The 23,690-nt window shown below is 43.5% G+C and overlaps 1 protein-coding gene and 1 long non-coding RNA gene across 3 annotated transcripts in view; one reads left to right on the plus strand and one right to left on the minus strand.

The window, feature by feature from the left end:
- The first annotated feature begins 3,164 nt into the window (after window positions 1–3,164).
- The window catches only part of RET (ret proto-oncogene), a 115,440-nt gene continuing 94,914 nt past the window's right edge, over window positions 3,165–23,690 (plus strand). Inside the window, exons 1-5 of one of the 2 annotated variants that reach the window (XM_081861128.1) lie at window positions 3,165–3,362; window positions 4,202–4,442; window positions 18,001–18,263; window positions 20,135–20,661; window positions 23,066–23,580. In XM_081861128.1, coding sequence (XP_081717254.1) covers window positions 23,511–23,580 — 70 coding nt within the window. In that variant the 5' untranslated portion in view covers window positions 3,165–3,362; window positions 4,202–4,442; window positions 18,001–18,263; window positions 20,135–20,661; window positions 23,066–23,510. Of the gene's footprint in view, window positions 3,363–4,201; window positions 4,443–18,000; window positions 18,264–20,134; window positions 20,662–22,684; window positions 23,581–23,690 lie in introns of those variants that run through there. The other variant, XM_081861129.1, reaches the window with a different exon arrangement.
- The window catches only part of LOC309341654, a 35,916-nt gene continuing 26,084 nt past the window's right edge, over window positions 13,859–23,690 (minus strand). Inside the window, exon 3 of the long non-coding RNA XR_014156502.1 lies at window positions 13,859–14,306. This is a non-coding gene — a long non-coding RNA (uncharacterized lncRNA). The remainder of the gene's footprint in view (window positions 14,307–23,690) is intronic.

Consider the following 23,690-nt stretch of genomic DNA (forward strand, 5'->3'; position numbering starts at 1 on the left):
CATTTCCCCCAAATGACTGAACAATTTAGCCATTTTATTAAACCAGTGAGTGAAATAATGATTTTGTGAAGTGATTTAATTTCCGTCATTTCATCAAAAGTATTGGTTTCACAAGGTTACTTTCACGGGGAAGGGCAAAATCCATTCCTCAGTTGTGTGGCCGGCTGCACATGGGAGGGAACCTTCCCCACACCCACCGTGCACCATGTCCCAAACACCCTTCAGCCCCACCCTCTTTCCCAATGCAAGACGTCGATCCCCATGCAGATCCCTGCTTGGGTGTGTGTGATGACCTACTCTTCATCTGTTGAGCATACAGTCCGTGAATGATGAACGTTCATGCTGCTTACAATATAAAACTTGAATATAAAATTGTAAGACATGCACTGCAAGATTTTTACATGCAAATTTGAAAAATGTGAGTAGCCCTCCCCACCAGGGTTTGGGTTGTGGAGATAGCTAATATTTACATGTACCCTTGAACCTATCTAAACAATCTTGCAGCATTGCTAGTGAGGGCTGAGGATGCCTGTAACACAGGTTTTAGTCGTGCCAGGAAGTTTCCTTGACTTTTTAAGATAATGTCATGTTGACACACTGGATCAAATCCTTCCAAGGTGGTTTTATGCGATATGGTATTCTGACATTACCCATGCTCCCTTAACTGAGAGCAACTTGTGGGTGTGCAATAGGTTTCCGGCCACATAATCTTCTGAGCAAACATAATGCTCCTTCTGCAGGTTAATCTGGGTTTTTATATATATAAAAGCAGCACAAATGTCAGTGAATCTGAATAAATTACCTGTCGAAGGAAAGAGCCACCACTTCTCGGTTTTATTAATGTTCTTTTAGCACAGAGGCTTTGAACTTTAACAGATATATTGCAAAGCTCAAAGTCCTAACTGCAAACTTGTACAAAATGCAAAAAAAAAGACATTTAAAATAATTCCTAATTAAGAAAATCAACCTGCCCAGTTCATGTGTTTTACAAAAGGGAAGAAGAAGAAGAAGAAGAAGAAGAAGAAGAAGAAGAAGAAGAAGAAGAAGAAGAAGAAGAAATTTTAGGTAATCCCCTAATGATCTTTATGTGGGCCTGGGGCCCTTGATGCCAGCCAGATGTCAAACGTGGCTGTACATCTTCTGAGACAGTGTAGGTGGATTCGTTAACCTTCTGGAAATGATCAAGGGAAAGCTGGTGTAACATAATGGCCAAGTTTAAACTGTGAGCCAGGCAGTCCTTGGGTAAAATCTCGCCTGACATGTCATATAGCAGACCTTACCCTCCATTAAAGTGCTAGAATTTTATCACTTTTTTGTTTGTTTGTTTGTTTGTTTGTGGAGAAATTTTCTACATCAGACCACTTGGTCCCACCAAAAGGGTCAGGATTCCACCCCATGTTCATTCAGTGGTCCTGATTCTGTGTTTTTAAATTTAGCACGTGGAGTTTTCCGCATCGCTCATATCTCCATGCCAAGGAAATAGCAAACCCACTTTGCCCTGTTTAACTTTTGTTAGGTTTCTGTTAAAGGTGCAGGGCCAATAAAATGATGGGAAAGTCAAAATGGGTTGTGCTGCATTCCTGGTGTGGTGTATCCTCTGAATAATATAATATAATATAATATAATATAATATAATATAATATAATATAATATGTGTGTAGATACAGCAATGCATACTGATTTCTCAAGTCCTTATTTTGTGCAATGTTTTAATAGTCTGAGAAATTGTCTTGATTACATTACAGTTCAGATGCTGGGGAGAAATGATGAATTCACTCTCCCTATACACTGGTACCTTGGGTTAAGTACTTAATTCGTTCTGGAGGTCCGTACTTAACCTGAAACTGTTCTTAACCTGAAGCACCACTTTAGCTGCGCTGCCGGAGCACGATTTCTGTTCTCCTGAAACAAAGTTCTTAACCTGAAGCACTATTTCTGGGTTAGCGGAGTCTGTAACCTGAAGCGTGTGTAACCTGAGGTACCACTGTACATTCAGATCAATTCTGGAAGCCCCCATCTGGGAACCTTCACCATTTGAGTTGAGCAAGGGCAACACAAGAAGAGATTCTTATTAGGGGTGGTAACCCTCTTGCAGAATGTTCTCCCCAGGAAGATTTCCGTACCTTTTAACCTTTTTATTAGACAAACCCCATTTAATTCTCCCAGGCCTTTTAATTAACTCTTTTTAATCCTTGATGGAATAAAATTTTAATTGAGGCTCTTTTTAATCTCTGTGTATTTTAAATCTTTTGTTAGTGTTAATACTGCTGATATCTCTTTATTGATTGCATTGGAGGGGGTCGAGGTTTGTAAACCTGCTGGGATGTGTATGTGTTGGAGGCCAGATAAAAATCCACTTACGTGTGTTGTAAAACAAGGGGTTTTTTTTGTCCACTTGGGTATTTACAACATTTTGTGCTGAGAACAGGAGGAAGCAGGAGTGTGTGTTTTGTTTTTCCACGCACTACTAAGTTTGTACAATCACAAATGTGACTCCCCCGTTCAAAGGTAATTTCTCTTCTCCTTGTAAAAGCTGAGTGAAGGAGGCAAATTAAGACCTGCAAGGCAAGCTACAGTGCACCTAATGTTTTATTGTGACACAATTGTTTGTTTCTTTGTTTTTGAGTTGAAGATGTAGGGCATAGACTCTTTCCTGCCCCCACCAGCTAGCTGAATCCATCAGTGGAGGTATTTTCCTATTCCTTCCAGCTGCCTGGCCTGCTCTATGCCTTTAACAGCTTTTTGATGGGAGGAAATCAGCAGGTGAAGCTCCACAGCTTGGAAATAAACATTAACACCTCCTGATGTCTCCCAAAGAGACAGCTACAGTGCTTTGTAGAAAGTTGGCAGCTGTAGCTGCCACTGACTTTTCCCAAATCCAATCAGATGCCATTAGTGAGGAACAGGAGGAGTAATAAAATCACAGCAATGTGACCATTGCCTTTTACTTTAGTCAAACTCACAAGCTCACGAGTAAGGCTGACTGGTTTACATATATCGAGCATTACTGAATCTGCAAAGATTTGACTGTACAGATTTGCATATATTCTATTCTCAGGTGATAGAAGCAGTTGGTTTTTAAACAGACTGTAGGGAGAATTCACTGGTACTGGACAGCCTGGCTGTATGTGCTGTGGGAGAAGTTTCTGGGAAGGAAAACAGCATTTTGACAAAAAGAGGAGCTATTTCGTGTTTTTCTTTTTGGTGTGTTTAGGTGGTGGATGGTGGAAGTACAGCCAGCAGGAAGCAGACTTCTGAAAATAACCTTGAAAAGTTGGGATAAGGGCTGCCTGTTCTCCTGGGCAAACATGATGAATAATAGTTTCATATGAAAATTCCTCTTGATTGAGAATCGTTGGCAGGTAAATTGGTTTCAATTGAGTAGGCTTCCCAAAATAATTCCCACAATGCATTGCATCAATGCTGAGGATCATATGATGCTATTTTTAAAAATTGTATTTCATGAAACATAGCACAAAGAAGAGTGGATATGGTTATATGTCCCATGTTTGCAAGGTCAAGGAAACCAATTGGCATCTTATGATAACTGCTACTCAAATGAAGTCCTGGTAGTCTTTCCCTCCATATGCTCCCAGGAGCACACCAAATATGCACAGAAACATGCCATATGCCAGCACAGAGCCAGGATCTGCTGGATCCCAAAGCGTAAGGTGGATGGGATCTTCTCAGAAGAGGAAGCAGTCCCAGTGCTTGCTCTAGCCCCCAGTCTCTCTAGCCCCCAGTCCCAGTGCTTGCTGGGATTATGACTTTGCATCCTTAGCAGATATTTTGGAATAGTGATTGCAGAAGAACACATCACCCTTGGTCTCAGCTGGATCTGCTTTCTACAGCTGCATATGAAAGGTTGAAATAAAGCATAAACCCCGATATCTATAATCTCTTTCTCAACTTTCAGTGACTATTGGGTATTTCAGTAATGGGGACCAATGAGGCTCTGAGTCTACTACATTTCCATATGTGGAAAAATATGTTTGGCTCTGAGGTTGGGAAAGAAGAGAACAGAAGGGGCCTAAAACAGAGTGAAACATTCAAATTAGAAATGTTATCTCGATGCTGTCCTCTGAGAACAAACTAAAACCTCTCTTTTTGTATTGGCTTTAGTTACTATATCTGGAAATATGCCACTCCCTTTCATTATATTAAAACAGGCCTGATATAACCTCTCTCTTCCCCTCCCCAGCCCCTCTTTATATATGCTCACACCCCCACCCCCACCATCGGTTTTTGAGGAAGCCTTGCCTGAAAAGCTGACAACTCACAGAGAGACCTATTATAGCTTTAATTACTTGAAGTCAACGCACAGGAGAGGAAGATGTCGTCATTTTAAGACTTTGCATGTCTAAGTGCATTGCCAGGAAGAAGTAGAAGAAATGGAACAAAAAAGCTGCAATGATGATTTATACGTCTTGGCTTAAACTCAGGTAAAAAAGACACAACCCAAACTCCATTGATATCCAGCATCTGTTCACGGGAATTCTTTTGTTTCGGATCCAAGTCTGACTTGTTGTATTATCATACTGACTGGTACAGTGCTACAGAAACACAGAAGGTAGATACAGTAGTGATGCTCACAGCACAGCAATTGTTTCCATGCTGCAAGGTTGTCTTGCTGCAGTTTAGGGAAAGAAATAAGAGACAGCTACACCATAGATAATATGTGCAGCTTGACTAAACAATTGGGATACCAGTAATTACAGTACCAAAACATTAACCTTCCAGTACTTTTTTTTGTTGGCTTTATTCATTTCTACCTGGGTCTCCTCTGGTAGCCAAGAATCAAGAGATGGAATATTAGGGCTTTCTCAATATTTTGCAATATTTATGCTTGCAAAATAGAACCTTTTTTGGGGAGCAGGGACCTACGCATTTTATGAAACCAATAAGTACAGTGGTACCTCAGGTTACATACGCTTCAGGTTACAAACTCCACTAACCCAGAAATAGTGCTTCAGGTTAAGAACTTTGCTTCAGGATGAGAACAGAAATCTCGCGGCGGTGGTGCGGCCGCAGCAGGAGGCACCATTAGCTAAAGTGGTGCTTCAGGTTAAGAACAGTTTCAGGTTAAGAACAGACCTCTGGAAGGAATTAAGTACTTAACCCGAGGTACCACTGTACAGTTAATAGATCTAGCATAAGGTTCAGTTGCCTCACTTAATTATTCTGATGTATCCCTGGCAATTTATTATCACCATTTTTTTGGGGGGGGGTGCTTTTCAAAAATGTTGTAGGCATGAGTTTCAGGTCTTCAGTTTTTAGCCTCTTCCCCTGATCTAGCCAAGGATGGGGAACTCCCAGCTACTATCAGCCTTAGCTAGCATGGTTCGAGGTGATGGAAATTCTAGTCTAACAGCATCTGACGTGCCAGAGGATCCCCAATCCTGGTATAAGCTGACAGTTCATATGCTGTAGCTCTTGAGGTTTTTTCTTAACTGTTGATGCCCTGTTGTAGGACTGTTATGTTTTGCTGGTTGGTCCTTGACTGAAATGCATGCTCTTTGCTTATAAAGTAAGCCACAATGGGCTATGACAGAGCAAAAACCAAGGCAGCTTTCAGCAAAATATAGGGGTGGTGGTGGATGACATTAAGGCAGTAGAATTGGGGAAATTTCCTTATTTTGTCTGCGATATGCAATAGTGTGTTAGCATGGTGTATATTGCACCAAACCATTTTATACAATATTTTATCCAAAGTAGTATGTACAATTCCCCAGTTTCAAATGATTTGATGACAGTTCCATAGTAGTGGTACATTTATTTACAGGTGTCTATATCCCTAATAAGGGACACGGGTGGCACTGTGGGTTAAACCACAGAGCCTAGGACTTGCTGATCAGAAGGTTGGTGGCTCACCCGTGACAGGGTGAGCTCCCATTGCTCAGTCCCTGCTCCTGCCAACCTAGCAGTTCAAAAGCACATCAAAGTGCAAGTAGATAAATAGGTACCGCTCCGGCGGGAAGGTAAACGGCGTTTCTGTGCGCTGCTCTGGTTTGCCAGAAGCGGCTTAGTCATGCTGGCCACATGACCCGGAAGCTGTACGCCGGCTCCCTCAGCCAATAAAGCGAGATGAACGCCGCAACCCCAGAGTCGGTCACGACTGGACCTAATGGTCAGGGGTCCTTTACATTATATCCCTAATAAGATGGCTTCTTGTGTGATTGGGTCCCGTGTTTTTGCTGAGAGTTACAGATGTGTACAGTATAAGTTAGGGAAATATTATCAGTGGACCCGTGTGCTATTTTTCAGATGAGAATAGGGGGTGCAAACCATTCTGCTGGGGCATGAGTGAGAGAGCTTCAGCTGTGTTGCCATACCATCAATCAATGGTTTTAATTACTTACATGATTGAATAATAAAAATCCTCACAGCTAAATTGATTTCTTGGTCTGGCCAATGCCTGCTTTATGCTGAGGCAATTTTTCACCCAAGCCAAATACTGTTTTATCAAACTGCAGGGATTGTTTTCATATAAAGACTCAAAAAGGGAGGGAAAATGAGCAGTGAGAACTCTGCACCAAACTGATTTGGAAATGGGTTGAGGGGTAAGTCCAATACAGACAGTTCCTGACCAGAGTTTTAACTGCATAGAAGCATCAAACCTGGAAGATTTTCCACATGCTTGGCAGACAGCAAGTGAGTCTGAAAACATCCAGAACTTGCTGAGATGCCTCACAAAGCATGACTAGTGGTGTCAGTGAGCATGTGACAATGTTGACAGGTTTGGAGGAAGTCCATTCATCCAGGGCACAGCTTTTATATCTAGAGGAACATGGCTAATATATCCGCATGTACAGAGATCAGTTTATCTGCTATTGGCCAATTGAACCAGATGGGAGCCTGTCTTATTTATAAATATTATTATTTATAAATATTATTGTGTGCCATACTCTCCAACATTCCTCAGATGAAAATAGGGTCATTCTATTCTGCATCAGTGTCCCCTGCCCTGCACCCCATTTACTGTATTTTTCCGTGTATAAGACTAGGGTTTTTTTAACCAAAAATTAGGTTTAAAATTGGGGCTCATCTTATGCATGGGTAGTGCTGAGGGGTGTTTTCTTAATTTGGAGTCCCCCAAAATAGGGGGCGTCTTATACATGGGGCGCCTTATACACAGAAAAATACGATAGATGCACACTGCTGATGGAAAATGTGGGAAAAGGGCAGGGTTGGCTGAGCTGCCCCAACAACTGTTACCAAGAGGAGTATGTAACAATGCCATACAGGCAATTGTCCTGGTTATTTGCTGGAGCCTTAGATGATATATGTTAAACTGTGAGGCTTGCTTCAGCCTGTTGGAATGTGAATAGATGCTAGGAGAGGATATATTTATTAGACACTATCCTTCCTTCCTCCCTCCTGTTTGTGTGTTCACCAGACTGCCATCCCTTTGCAGCTTAAAACGTAAGCTTAGATAGGCTAGTCTTAGCCTTTTAGTTTAAGTAATCCAAAAAGATTTAAGGCAGGCTGAATTATCTTGCTATTTTCCCCTTTTCTCCCCCTTAAAACAATAACCACACAGTCTTGTAAAAGGTAAAAATAACATTTATTCACTCAGAATACTTGTTGAAGAGTAACAGAAAGGCAGCTTTGTTCAGGCAGGCTTAAAATGGTAATTCGGTTACAAAGACATACTTAAGTCTAGCTTAAAATGCAATCAGAGCATTTAGCTCAGACTCAGCAGATATTCTCACATTTCTGGCTTGGTGGAAAGTGATGAAAAAGAGACAGAGGTTGTGCCCAGGCAGGTAGGAGAATATATAAATAATCATGTGATTATCTAGCAAAACATGAAGAGGCACCTGTGCCAGATGTTTTCAAGGCAGCACTTCTGCACAAGCATAATAGTTTCTATGGTCTGCAGCTATGACTGGCGGAGGGCATCTGTGTGCCTGCACAAGCCACGCCCCCTTAGGCTGCTCCTGCTGCCGCAATCACTGTAGTTGGATTCGTTGAGCAGTACTGGCTGGTGGAGTGCAGGAATACAGCGGTGGCAGCTGGTGCCCTTCCCCTTCCTATGGGTCCTCCTGTGCACCCTGCCCTTCCCCACATCCTTTCACCACTAGCGGAATTCTGGACCGTGTATAACGTAGTGAGAAGCCGTGGTGCCTTAAGGGTTTTAGTGATGGTCCTAGCATGTTGGGGGCAGTTGGAGATTAGAGTGTGTGTGCACACACATATAGGAATGTTATTGTCTAAATCCACCACAAAGTTATGTTTACTTAAACCCATTTGTTTCAATGGGCTTTAATGAAGTGTAGGTCTGTTTTGGATTTGGGTCTGTTATCTTAAAAAAAAGAACCACACAAATAAGGCCTTGCTAGTCTTCTTCTTTTCCTCTTAAGACTAAGATATGACCTGGTTGCAGACAAGTATTCTCTCTTTGTTTTTAATCATCAGAGCACCATATATTTTAACAGGTGCCTTTTAGCATGGCTGTGGATTTTTTAAAGGCAGACTAATCTTTTATTGATTAAGTTTTTGAAACATATGGTGAAGAATGTAAATCAGCTTCAAGAAATAATAGAAACCATTGGGTGTTAACTTACAGGTTAGTCCCCTATAAGTCCTCAGTCTGATATTTTTATACAAATTCCTATAGTATCAAAATTAAATTTTATTCCAGAAGATGTTATCTTTCCTTTATGAACTTTATGTTCGTGGACATAAATAATATTAATGTTAGCTCTGTTCCTCATGGATTTTACCCATTAGTTAGACTGAATTCCTATTTCTGTAAAGGGGAAAAAAAACACCCATTTCATGTACAGTCATACCTCGGGTTGAAGTAGCTTCAGGATAAGTATTTTCGGGTTGCGCGCTGCAGCGACCCGGAAGTAACGGAGCGCGTTACTTCAGGGTTTTGCCGCTTGTGCACGCGCAGACGGTCAAAATGACGTCACGCGCATGCGCGGAAGTGGCGAATTGCGGCACGCGCAGACGTGTGGATGTGGGTTGCTTTCGCTTCTGGATGCGAACAGGGCTCTGGAACGGATCCCGTTCGCATCCAGAGGTACCACTGTATATGCAATAATCACTTAATTTCTTCACACTTCATTGCTCTGTGCTTTGGTCACAGTTCAACACCAAATTGGAGCTCTTTGGAATTGTTGGCTTGACGAAAGCTAACTGAACTGGATTGTGGCCCACATCACTGAGAGCTTAGGTCATGACTAATTTGTGGCCTAAATTCAGCTGACTTAGTCTGGTTCCAAACCTTCAGTGTGTGAACTACTGTAACTGAAAAGGACTAGATCTAAACTGCCGTCAGTGGATATGAGAGCCAGTGTGGTGTAATGGTTAGAGTACTGGAGTACTGGGAGACCTGGGTTTGAATCTCCACTCAGCCATGAAGCTCACTGGGTGACCTTGGGCCAGCTGCCATCACTTAGCCTAACCTACCTTACAAAATTGTTTTACAATATGTAACATCAATTTCATTTCTATAGATTATTGAATAGATATGTCATATTATTATCCATAGTTGCTAATAACCTTCTATATGCTGTATAAACTTGTTTCAGATATCAATATATTTATCCAAACAAAGTCTACTTCTACAATGGTACCTTGGTTGTTGAATGGCTTGGCTCCCGAAAGCCGCAAACCCGGAAGTGTTCTGGTATGTGAATGTTTTTTGGAATCTGAATGTCCGACATGGCTTCCACGGCTTCCGGCTGAGTGCAGGAAGCCGCAACTTGGTTTTTGAATGGTTCCAGGAGTCGAACGGATTCCTGGAACAGGTAAAGTTTGACAACCAAGGTACCACTGTATAGGCAATCTGTTCATATGTTTGCACTCAAAACACCTTCTAGTTTATACTAGGATTTAAAATATATTGCTTTGAACATCTACCCCACTAACTAGCCTGCTAAGACTCTCAAGGAAGCTTACAACAATAAAAATCATGCCTAAAATATTAGTCAAGACTATAAATACTAAGTCCAATAAAAACTAGGAAATCAATAAAATAAAAAAGCAATAAGGCCTTAAAACCTTTACATATTATACAGCAATAAGGCCTAAAAACCTTTACAGTAAAAATAATATATATAGTGGTCTGCTCAGTCATAGGCTTGGCAGAACAATGTAAGTTTACTGGTTTCTTAAAAGGTTCCTAGAGTTTGGGTTTAGCACAGTTACTTTAGTTGCATTTGCCTGTGTCTCTGGATGGCAGTTGTGTGGACACTGCCGATGCCAAACATGGGATGGGGCCAGAAACATACTTTGGCACACTTTCTCTGTGGCCAACCCCTTTTCTCCCCAACAACCACTTCAGGAAGTGAGGGCTCATTTAGTGCTGCTGACATGAGTGGGGTGGATGGCAGAGAAAGCATAGTCAGAGCTCCATCCACACCTCCAGTGTTTGATTAGTTGTAGGGAACAGAAAATGAGCAAAGGCATCAAGTTCTTTGGTCTCAATTCCCTTCCCCTAGTTCTGTTCCTTGTGGATTCCTGCTCCCCAGGTTCCTTCCTAATTCCAAACTTTGATGTCCACAAACTTGAGTAGTTTGTGTTAAGTGTGCTGAGAGTTTTAAGGAGCAGGGCCGGCCGAAGACATTTTAGAACCTGAGGAGAACCACAAAATTTTGTGCCCCCCCCCTTCCTGCCAAGAGTGAAGATCTACATCAGGAACAAGGAGGAAATAGATCTACATTGCAACAAGGGTGGGAGGTAGGCGTGCCATTGGGGAGGGGCGAGGCCCCCCCAAATTTTCCAATTTTTTTTTTTCAAATTCTGCAGCAGCCTGACATCATGTACACATGTTCAAGTTGCGCTGCCCCGGCCCCCTCAACCAGTGTGTTTGGTGGGAGGACAGCAGCAGTGCTTTCAATTCACCCAGAGGCCACTGTAGAGGTAGCATTAGCATTAGCAGGCCTCCTGAGGAAACGGCCGATTCATACCATGGGTATGTATTTCTTGGAGGCTGGATCTGCTGCCCCTATGGATCCTGCCACCTGAGGCAGTCGCCTCACCTTGCCTCATGTGGGTGGGCTGGCCCTGGTAATGAGACGCACATTCCCCTCACCGAGCTACAAATTGCAGAGCGGCTTAATGATCCCTCATTCTTCACAGAGAACCCTGAAAATAGTAGCTCTGTGAGGGGAATGGGAGCCTCCCAACAACTCTCAGCACTCTTAGCAAAATTCGGTTCACTGGATTCTTTGGGGGAAGCCATGATTCTTTAGAGTGGTATGATACTGCTTTAAATGTACAATGCAGATGGGACCTGCCTGTAAAGACTCAAGGGCAAAATCTAATCTGGTATGCCTTGCCCTTAATTCTGTAACCCTCTAGACAGGGGTGGAGAAAGGGGTGTGTGGTGGGGGTAGGTCGTCCCGGGTGTCACCACTGAGGGGGGTGACAAAATGCCGGGTGGCACTCACTGAGGGGCCTGCAGTGTGCCTGAGCCATGCGTCTCTCCTGGGAGTGACGCGGTGGCTTAGGCGCCCGCCGGCTCCATGCTGCCCCAAAGGGTCCACCCGCCACCCCCCTCACCTGTAGGGCAGCTTACTGGGAGGAGGCAGGCAGACTCCTCAGAGGCCCCACGGAGTGCCCTGCCCTGGTTCGCCCCACCCCCATGGGCAGCTGGCCCCACCCCTGGGCACAAGGCACGTGCACCACCCCAGGTGTCCAATTGGCTTGCTCTGCCGCTACCTCTAGAGAAGCAGGTGGGATTTCTCTCTTGTGGTTGCAGAGTTCTTTGTTTTTAGCTGTCAGAGTGTACTTAGCACTGCTTGGGTGAGGCATAACTTTACATGTAACATTACCTCATGGAATCCCTAAGTTTTTTTTTTAAAAAATGAGCTCATTACCTAAGTGGTTTTTTAAAAAAACAAAAAACAAAACACGCCACTTAAAGACATTTTAAGCCTCTACCCCACCCTTGGCACATTTTTAGTCCTCATCCCGCCATTCTTTCCATAGAGCCAAATATATTTGTGAGTGGCTTTTCCACACCTTAACTTCTTCCCCCATACAGAAGTGCGGTGAGGAAACCTAGTCAGTTTGACCAGTACGGATGTCTCTCCTTTTTCACCTGACAGCATCAATTTCACTGAAGAGCACATTGGTGTCAGTGCTAAAGAGAAGGAATGGTGAAGGAAATTTCATTTGTTTACTTATTCCATTTCTATCACACTCTTTATCAATTCATAATCCCAGGGTGGGTTTAACATGAAATATAATGGTAATAAAATACCACAAACAATAAAGCTTAGCAACAAAAACAACGTTTTAAAACCTCTTGTTAAAAGAGCAGGGAAACTTGGCAGTGCGTGGGGTAACCCAAAAAAGATACTTGTGGGATTGTATTTGAATCTATATGGGCTGGGGGAAAGGATGGTGACATTTAAAGTGGGAAAAGAGCACTGTAAATAGCAGTATGTAATGTGCATTGAGTTAAAGGGGAGGAAGATTCCTTAATGATAATTAAAGAGCATATGTGACTTGGTGTAGATGTTGGAGAAGTAACAAGCAATGTACATTTCAAATTGCTATTAATAGTGAGTATGAAGTATATGAGCAGAGTGTGTCTATAAAATGTGGTGTTTGTGGTGCATTTATGTAATCCAAGTGATGCTTAGGGTTTGTTTGTTTTAGATTATCAAAGGATGCACATTTGAATCCCCACAAGGATTCATCATATGGATGCTCTCTATATTCATCCCTAAATGAGCTAGTGGTGTTTTCTATTCACAGCTACCTCATGCAACTGTTTGGCGGTAGTAATGCTTCCTATGCAATTAGTCTTCATGAGTTCTGGTGTACACAGTGACAATCCCTCTTGCTAGATCAGGATGAATGCGTGTTTCTTATGGTCATAAGCTGTGGGAGCCAAAATATGATTGTTATTCCATAAACATCTAACTGTACAGGTTTCAGGTCAGGTTTATTAGTTCTGCATCAAAAACTTAGAGACAATACAATAACAATAAAGGGATTAACATTTTAATGAGCAACAGCAAATGCTCATAAATGTAAATTATTGGCATTGGATGAACCAATGAAAATTTATTTTGGCAAGGTATTTAAGACAAAACTGAGTACATTATAGCAACGTAAGGGAATTCCTCAGCATGTTGCACTGCAGTTATCATGCTGCACAGCAAAGTCTGTGATCAAAATTAGCAAGCACCCATTAACAGCTTCAGCGTTTAAAACACAGCATCATACAAGGCAACTTGTGTAATTTTTACAAACAAAAGTACAATGATTTGATTGATCTGCACTCACAGTGCAGAAATAAATGAGTCCTCAAGTCATTTAACAAACTAGTGTGAATTTTCAAATCCTTATTCACCCATGAAGCTCATAGGCAGACCTTGGGCCAGTCACTATCTTACAGCCCAGCTTACTTCACATTCTTTTTGTGAGAATGGGGAAGAAACCCATACAAGCTATCTGAGCTCCTTGGAGGAAGAGTGAGATACAAGTGTGATTAGTTATAGAAAGCAGCCTACAGAAAAATATCAGATTTCACTCCTGGTTTTTTTTTGGGGGGGGACACATTACATTGTTGTAGAATTAATGTTGGGTTTTGTTCTTACAGATAAAATAAATGAGGGCTGCCATTTCACCATTTTGTGCTGATTTTAAAAATATTTCTACACAATGCTTCAGTTCAAAGAGTATAACATTTTAAGGACAACCTGAGATGATACTCTTATGGTTCTCAACAATGTACACAAGTTAGAATTGGGAATCCCTATCACCTCATAAAGGGTACCTCCAGATGGCCTGTTTAATGACATTTCATACTGATTTGTTTGTGCAGAGACAAGGTGGCAGCTATTTAATGAGCAATCACTTGATTTATATCTGGGGAGGCTAGATGACATCACAGCAAAGCAGGTTTTATTTTCCTTGAATTTCCTCATCACTTTCCTTCAAGCAAAAAGTCCCATCTTCTGGGAAAGTCATGCAATAAACCATAAATTCATAACCCAAATTTGCTGGCATATGATTGAATGCCACCCCAGAATAGCAACAGTCTGGAAGCACTTAAAGTTCTTCTGATTTACTGAGGGTGAAGAAGAGACTCCAAAGATTGTGATGAGATGACAAGGAGGGACTTTGGCTTTGCAATGTCAAAAGGATAAGCTGCTTTCAAGGAAATTGGATGGATTTCGAATGTTTCCTTGCAGTGAGTAGACACCAAAGGAATTGTGCAGGTGTTGTGGTGTAGGAGTGAGGGAAGAGGAGCAACTTGGCTGCATGGGGAATATGGTGGAGCTGGTAGCGCCAAGCCAGGTGGACGGAGACCCACAAAATATTTGCTGTCTCTCCTAAAGGGTGGGAAATAGCAGTTATTCATTTGCACATATGGAATCATTTCAGTGTATGCATACTTAAAACTGTCTGTTTACTGACAGCGAGAATTACTTTAAAATGCTCAGTTAGCCTGTCTACTAAGGACATTTTGAATGAAAATAATTCTTCTCGCTAGAATGATTTCCCTTCTACTACAATACATTTCCTTTCATTGTCTTTTTTCCAAGTCTCTGCTGAAAAGATTGAACCCATCTGTTCTATTACTGTTGTCTCATCTTTCCTTAGCAAGATATTATTTATCACAAAATGAGTTACAGTGTGACAAAGAGTTTGTCAAAATTCAATGATGAATCCTAATCGATAGCGCAGCCTTCATATCTCAGAGTAGGGGGCGCAACTCTCCCCTGTGACAAACACTTCAATAATGAAACATTAAAAACTATCCCCTGTTTAGATTCCCTGAGTAATTCCACCGAGTTTTCTGCAATCACCTTTTTTTTAAAAGCACACTTTTATTCTGTTTTCTTTCTTTCGTGGCTCTCAGGGCAGTGTAAATGGGGGCCCTTACTGGTCCCCCCCATGCAAGTACTGTGACCAGATCCAAAACTGCTTGGCATCATGAAAGTTGCTTTGTTGTAGGACTTGCTTAAATTGTGGTCTTGAGGTATAAATTGTAGGGAAATAACTACATAACCATGAGCACAACCATGAACCCCAGATCTGCTAGGCATGAGGATTGGGTGGATATCCCCTTCACTGTTGATGTGATTTTTTTTGTGGCGGCATAAATGCATGTTGTGGCAAGTTTCCCACCCATTACATCTATAGAAAGCTACAATGGCATAGATCTTGCGGTGTTTTTGCTGGTGGTAGCCAAGGTTTGGCTTGGGAATGGGGTGTTCTGGAAGCAGACACAGCCTTGGATTTGCTGGATCCAAAACCTCTTCATTCCCCCAATGGGCCCCCGTGCTGGGTTCACTACCAACTTTAGCCTGGGGCTAGCACAGATGCTCCCCCATTCCCTCTCTCTCAACAGTGAGAAAAAGTTGAAATACAGTGGTACCTTCAGGTTACATACGCTTCAGGTTACAGACTCCGCTCACCCAGAAATAGTACCTCGGGTTAAGAACTTTGCTTCAGGTTGAGAACAGAAATTGCAGCGGGAGGCCCCATTAGCTAAAGTGGTACCTCAGGTTAAGAACAGTTTCAGGTTAAGAACAGACCTCCAGAATGAATTAAGTTCTGAACCTGAGGTACCACTGTATGGGCAAGAAACACTCAAGCCATCCACCATGGTTGGTGTAAGACAGCAGAGCTTTGGGTCATCTGCCACTTCACCAGCCCACTTAGGTTTGCTTTGCACGTCATTTAAACTTCTTCTGGGGGCAACCCAAACTTGAAATAAACATTAGGCATGAGGCCTTATTAGGCTCAGTATAAACTCTGGCATGCTATTTTGCTAAATTGTATTTTCAGGCAGCAAAATGTCTTGGGCTGGCCCTGATTATGGTAGTTTAAAAAGTTTTGGGATGAAAAATTCTAGGACCTTTGTCTAGAGCTCAAGACTTGTTAGCACCTGAGGCTAACCACAAAATGGCGCCCCCTCTCCCACCAGGGAAGAAGGGGTAAATGAATAGCTACATCAGGAACAAGCGGGGCGGGGATAAAGCTATACATTGGGAACAAGAGTGGGAGGGGACTCACAGTGCCTCCTATTGGCCAAGAGGCCACTGTAGAGGTGGAACTGGAGGGGGGCAGGGAGAGGTCTGATCACCAAGGATTGCACTGCTGCTATTGGTGCATTCATTGGTGGCTAGATCTGCTGTCCCTGTAGAGCCTGTTGCCTGAAGTGGTCTCCTCACCTTGCCTCATGGGTGAACAACCCTGCCTCAGCCCAAATGTATTGGTCCCCATGCCTTTGAAAAGCCTTTTCATTCGTTTCATTCAATTGTTCTTTAGTTTTAGATGACACCCATATTGATTCATTTATGGGTTGATATTCTTAAAAAAAAAATAATGATTCAAGAACAAGATCAATTAAGAGTAAAACATTTCTACGCAAACCATTGATTTGAGGCATATTTTGCCTGCGTGTTGTCTTTCCTACATTATTATCCTGATAGAGATTCATTAGTTTCTACCTTTCCTCCTCTGTTAATTTCCAGCTCTCAGACTGTCTCTACAGATTCCCAGCATGCAAAAATAAGCAAGCAAATCTTTCTTGAATGCAAAAAACTATTTTATATGAGCACTTTCAGCATTTGTAAGGACCCTGGGCTTCCTTACCCAAGGGCACAACTTAAACGAAAGCCTTCAAGGTTAATGGTGTGAGTGGCTTTCTTAAGTTCAGTGGAATTTACTCTCAGTATCTATGCACAGGACTGCAGCCTATGTCAACGTTGAAGTAAGTCTCATGAAAGAATATAGAAATGCAGCCTAGAGCATTTGGGCCCTACTGGCATAGTGTATCCAGAAAACATTAGAGGGCATAACCTGGGGAAGGCAGGGATGTTTCTCTGTGTTGGGGCCAGACTGGGGCCTCCAAGGAAGGCAGCTAAGCAGGACTGGGCATGTAGAGAAAGTTCCTTCATGCTGTTCTCATTGTTGATTGGGATATGAAGCCAACACAGCACAGGAAGTCTGTGGGCTTTGTGGGTTATGTCACCTGCCAAACTGCAAACCAATGGGCAAAATTAGCAGCCATTGTTTGCAATAACTTTTATCTTTGTAATTTGGTGGGTGTGATTTTTTCTTTTCTTTTTTTTTTTTTTGCTATATAACGTGATGGAAAGAAATAGAGAGAGCTCTGTTTTCTAGAAGTTAGGTGTGAGCAGAGGATGGTGAGCAACAGTGTTTTGTAGATAGTGGGAAGTTTTCCTACACTGTAGAGACAGCGTTGATTAGAAGAGGGAACGTTTCTTGGAAAGCATCAAATAGATAGCTGGAAAGCTGATTTCAAGACAGAGGTGCTGGCCTTCTACTTAACATGCTAGTTTTATTTATGGAGATAAGGTTTTTGAAAGCAGGAACATACAATCATGTGAGCTGCTACCCACATTTCTGAAGTTCTGAACTGTGGCATGGTAGGTTCTGAAATTCGGAGGTATAACCTCCGTAAGGACTAGGACTATGCCTCAGCTCAGTCATTAACTCACCACCCATATTGGCCTGTAACAGTAAACCAAGAAGCTTGGCTTAAAAACTGCATGGTGCATGAACTCCTCACTTTGCTTCTCTTTTGGTGCAGGCAGGTAAAGCAGGAAGAGGATAGCTTAGCATTACATCTGAGCCTGGGGTTGTGGTTTGATTTGCCCCAATAAGCCAGGATGCATAAGCCAACAAGAATGGTTTTAGACCAGCAAGCAGTTCTGGCTTGGTTTACAAAGCCATTTTTCTTGGATTATGATTACATGTAAACACAGCCACTCAGTGGCCTTTTATGTGAGCCGCTATATTTGTTCTTCAGCCTGACCCTCCAACTGCTGATCTGTATTGCTAGTTGGTTGTTTTATTTATGAATGAAATAAAGTGAAGTATTTTGGGCACCCCACCCCAATACATTGTTATTCAATGTTATTTTTATTATTAATTAAATTTATATACCACCTTTCATCCGAGGATCACTGTAGTAGTATAAATGAAAAATATTGTGTCCACCCTCAGAGTTGCTGAGTTCACTTTGGGTTGTTTTTTCTTTTCTTTTTTAAGGAGACTGCGGGAAACCATTTGTGCAAAATGCGAACGCATGTAAATTCATCGCTCCATGCTGCAGTCACATTGGCTCAAATCCTTGTCACGCCATCATGGTTCCTGGAAGCAAGGCTGTCTCTTCTGGTTATGTGCACTGCACCTCCCACCAGTATAGCTTTATCCTGGATTCAATAATGCTTCTGTGACCTACGGGGAGCTTCCATTTCCTTCTGGTGTGCTCCCTCAACCAACCAGCTATCCATTCTCTCTGAGCAGATGAGGTATGCTCTACGTTGGGAAAGTCAATGGGCCTCTTAGTGCCCATCTCTGTGTAGAGCAGAGGTTTTGACCAGATGATGACCTGCAGGCTTTTTAGTACTTTGATTATGACCTATGTTTGACTAGGACTATGATTCAGCAGTGACCTCACTGCTCAATATAGATCATTTATATTTTATGCTTCCAAAGTTTAATGTTTTTGCTACTTAGGTAAGCACTGCAGGATGGACTAATATTTTCTATTAATGGAAATGATGCTTGTTGTTGCTTTTTAAAATAAAACTGAAGGTAGCTGAAACAGACTTGATTGATTAGGGCTATTTATGAAAGGTATGGCAGGGGAGACTTTGCCGCAGGTTAGCTACTTTGCATGGGGTTGTGGATGTGAAGGTAGGCAAATAAAGGTACATTTTCAGCATTACCTGGATGGGGAAATGCAGCAGAAATTGAACTTGCTGGGGAACGAGCCTGAGATCTTCTGAATGCAAAGCAGGCACTCTACCAGTGAGCTACAACCTTTCCCAAACTTCTGTGGTAAACAACAACTAGCCTCTCGGGGTGGAGTTGTGGTTCAGGATGAGTTGTCAGTCCTATGTAGAGCCAGAAGAGAACTTGGTGGATCAATGCAGAGCCTAGTACAATCTGTGGATGTAGGCTGGAGATCCAGAAATGGAGTCAGTAACAAACTTCATTATTTGTTAGGGCAGCTTTGAGGTTTACTGGCTTTTCAGACTGCTTGAGCTCAGTTTAACTGGTCAGACAAATATATCATGGGCAGCTGTATAGTCACCTACCATGCCTCAGTTGCTCAAACAATGCAGGCATTACTACATGATGAAATTGGCTGAGAATTGACCAACCATGGGAGCCTTTGGATCTGATTAAATGGCACATAAACATGATAGACTGAAGGCCTAGAGGATATTAGCAGATACATGGCTGTGATCATTGCAGAAAATGTCTGCACTGCATTCAGATAGTCTGTGATTTAGATTTTCTGTTATTCTCCATTTGGTTTTTTAATGTGTCATGAATGAAGTCCTCATTTTCTACTGATTTTGTGGTGGGTGGGTGTTTAAGTTGTTTATTTAAAGCATTTTCACCCTGCTCTTTTCCCAAAGAGCTTGCAAAAATCTGTAAAGAGACAGTTCTTGCCTTCAGACTTGCAATGTGAAACACACAACACACATGGGTGAGAAGGAGGAAAGTAGTGCTAAAGTAATCAAAAGGCTCATAAACCCTGATCATTCAATAGGTTCACTAGGTGTTCCTTGAATAAGCAAAAGTCATTCTAGTCTTCAGATATTTCAAGGAGGGCAAAGTTGACACAGGCTTGGCTAATGAAAACAGCGTAACAGAGAGTTGGGGTTGGGGGCAGACTATATGTTGTATACAAAGGAAGCCACAATGGCTGTTCTAAAGAAAAAATAAAATCAGCTTTAGGAGAGGGTGATTTTGATCAGAAATCTACCCCATTTGCTTTCCCCCATGTGGGATTCCAAGACATGTGCTTGCATGAGGAATCACAGAAGCAGCAAATTGTCTACAGTGGTGCCTCGCAAGATGAAATTAATCCGTTCCGCGAGTCTCTTCGTCTTGCGGTTTTTTTGTCTTGCGAAGCACGGCTATTAGCGGCTTAGCGGCTATTAATGGCTTAGCGGCTTAGTGGCTATTAATGGCTTAGCGGCTTTCTCGCAAGACGAAACGTCTTGCGAAGCAAGCCCATATGGAAATTCGTCTTGCGGAACGACTCAAAAAATGGAAAACTCTTTCGTCTTGCGCGTTTTTCGTTTTGCGAGGCATTCGTCTTGCGAGGTACCACTGTACAGCCATAAAGACACCTAGCACAACCTCCTTCATTTATTCCAAGCAGAGAGAAGACTTGGCCAACAAAGCAAGTGAAGAAATCACTCTACAACACAGGAGCGATGGCAAAATGAAAGTGAAACCAAAAAGGAAACATTCCAAGGCATACACAGAGAAGGGAGTGATCACAACCCACCGTGTAACAAGGCAGAGCAAATGCTCCATTTGTTTTTAAGCAATCAATAACTCCTGGTAGCTTGGTTTTATTGGAAGAAGAGATAGCTGCTTGGTTATGAGAAAAGACTGTTCTATATTTTGTAATCACTGACTCAGGCACAGCAGCATCACCTGATATTGCTCATCTGGCACATGATGTACCCTGTGTGCAATTCCAATGCAGCACTCAAGAACGGTTTCCAAGATAGCTCTGAAAATTGGACAGACTTGTTGTCCAAAAGCAAGAGGAGCTGCTGACAAATAGTGACAGTAAAGTTACTGATGTCATCATTAGGTTTGTTTTGCATCAGCAGTCAGGCCAGCCAGAGAAGTATTTTCCAAACTTGTGATAGTCAAAACATACTTCCTCACCACAAGGCAAGTATACTTTCTTCTTCTTCTTCTTCCCCTTCATCAGTAGATTTCAGGGTGGTGCACAGCATAGAAATACAGTATGAAAGAGTAAGAATTCCCCACGCTTTGTAAGTTTTGTATGAATCACTGTGCTTCTCATGACTCCAGATTGGAAGGAGACAAGTTCAGGGGAGGTGACTCTTGTAGACTCCCTTAAGGGAAAGAGCAGTTATGGCATATCGGAGGGTGGGGAATTATGGAATTGAACATGATGCAGACATATGGCTCAATTACCCACCTTCCAGGTTCTTGGAGTGGGGTAAGGGACCTCAGAGCATTAAATCCTGCAGAGATGCAGCTTTCAAGCTACTCTGGACCTAATAGTTCCTTATATTTATTTCTCATGACAGAGACTTTGTGAATTCCTGGACTGGATACTAGCAGAGATGAACATATTCTTACTGGTGTGTGCATTCATTTAGGGCTCCATAATACTGAGTGGTTTTAGTAGCTGCGCTTAGGGTTTCTGGGGAACATAAACATAACATTTGCAGAGTTTTTAAGTAATGCTTCCTGGGCAAGCAATGTATTATGTTATCTGAAACTTCCAGAAGCCGAAAAGCATTCCTATGGATTGATCTTCACCCAAGCGAGTAGAGCCATTTCCCTTGCTACCAGCAGCTAAGCTGGTATATGCACTCATCTCTGATGAGTGTGCCTGTATGATGTAGGTGTTTTTGAACACCGATTTTTAAATTTTTATTCTTAAGGCTTGTGAAAATCCCCAGTACACTTGAGAGTAAGCTCTGTCGACTCCTTGCAACATATTCCAAAAAAAGGGACAGGTCCCAGTGTGGAAAGTTCATCCAACTTTTCTCCCCCAAAGAAGAAATTGTACACAGAGGGAACTACAGAGATGGTGTTGGCATTATGCAACAGAAGTGGCTGAGGCACTCAAGTGCTTCCATTCCGCAATGCATGCAACGTTTGCTGGGGCTTTTAGCTGAGTATTGATGGCTTGCTGGGAAAGCTAATAGGTTGAGCAAAGTCCCCCCCCCCCATTTGTGGTTCAAAAGTGGTGTTACACTAATAAGCAGCAGCTGCAGGCATACATTCTAGGCTACTTTGGGCATCTGCCAGGTAGCTTGCCTACCCTTAAGCATCCTCTCACCATCAGACAAAAATATCTGTTTCCCCAGCAATTAATTATTCAGCATGTTTAATGTATCCAGGGCGGGGCAAGTTACTATTCTGAAATCGGTACCTTCGTATTAAGATGTAGTTACAGAGGACAGGCTGCTGTTGCTTTATCACCTCTCTTCCCCGCCCTCCTGCCCTGCTCCAGATCTTTTAGTAACTCCTTTCTGCATGTTTGTTTGGATGTCCTCCCTTTTTCAACCCCATCCCTACTTTTTGCCTCGATTTTGCAGGCCCAATCTTCGGCACCCAGCTCTGGGCTTGCCCCAACCCCTCCGGCCATTTTTCAAGAACCAAGCCTTCCACTCTGCTCCTGCTATCTTGCAACCAAGCCCGGGGAAGGGAGCAGATGACGGCGTCCCCGGCCGCTGCGCCTGGAAGCTGTATGGATGCCGCCCCATCTCCAAACTGCTGGGTGCTTTCGTTTTTAAAACGTTGCGCAAATTATGCAAGGACCAGTTGCGTTTCCAAATGCTGGTCTTTTGCATTAGGCGCCCTCGCCCAAACTTCCTACACCTGGAGTTTGCAGTAGAAGCAGCAGCACCTGTAGCAAAGCGGTCCTGAGCTTCCCCTTGACTCTGCCCTCCTTTCTTGAGATTTGATCCCTCCCCCGTTTTTCTTTTTCGGCCCCCTTTCGGTGGGTCCCTTCCTGCCTCTGCAGCCAGGCGCCCTGCCCCCTGATCAGTTTCACACTCCTTCCCCCCCTCGCTGCTGCAATTTGTTCATTAACTTGGGGGGGGGGAGAAAGAGAGCGGCTTGTCCATTTGCTGCCTGGACCGAGCCATCCGCGCAGCAGCTCCACCGCGAGGAGGGGGACCAGCCCTGCTCGCTCTGTGCCTGCCTGCCAGCAGCCTCATTAGGCGCACGGCAGCTCCGCCGCAAGGACTCAGGCAAGTTCCCAGCTGGCTCAGACCACCCCAGGCGGCAGCCAGCAGCACCACCGCCCCTCGCTCAGCACAAAAGCCGAGCTGCTCTTAGATCTTGCGGAGCAGAGCGACTGAACTCCTTCCATTCCCGGCTGGAGGGAGGCGTCGGAGCGGCATCCTTCCCCCCTTCGCCTGGGAGGGGGCGCTGCAAAGTGCACTTGGAGAAGATCAATGCAGCCGTGCAGGTCCTGAGCGCGCCAGCCGCCTTGCAAGCAAACGGAGCAGATCTTAATTTCCACTCTCCCCCCCCCCCACCACGTTCTGAACCCGCTCCAATCTCTCTCTCCCCCCTCACCCTCTTCCAGATTCAATGAAGAAGCACCCCGTAGACTCCGATGGGCGGCTAAAGACCAACGGGAGTTGAGCCAGCGCTACCTAGGCAGGTGGGCTGAATCCGCCTCGTCCCTAGGCGCTTCTGGGTCTCTACCTCTCTTTCGATTTCTGGCGAGAGTAGAGACCTGGGAGGCGCCCCAAGCGCGGCTCTTCGCGACCCAGGCCGGCAGGAGCAGACGGGAACCCCCCTTTCCAGTCGAGCCCTTGGTTTTGTTGGCGTTTGGCAGCCGCAAGGGATCTGGAGACCCTTCGGAGGATGGGGCGACCTGACTGAGGAGCGGACTGTTGCATCCCCACCCAAGACCCAGGCGCCTGCTTTGGAGGGAGCGCGGAGAACTATCTTATCTCGTGCACGGTTGAACTCCAGCGAGCCTTGCCAAGACTTCTTCCTTGCCGTCGAAGAAGTTAGGAGAGGCGATGGGATTATTGCGAGGGGGAAAGATGCCTTTAGCCCGTTGGGCGTTAAGTGTCGTCGTCCTATGCGAGGGTAAGTAGATACGATGGGGAAACCCTCTTCGCACTGGTTTAGGGCACGATTCAGCCAAAGTTAACGCATTACAGTAATTGAATATACTCTCAGTGAGATGCGTTTCCTTG

The sequence above is a fragment of the Podarcis erhardii genome (genome assembly GCF_964252035.2).
Source record: "Podarcis erhardii genome assembly, chromosome: 5".
Lineage (NCBI taxonomy): Eukaryota > Metazoa > Chordata > Lepidosauria > Squamata > Lacertidae > Podarcis > Podarcis erhardii.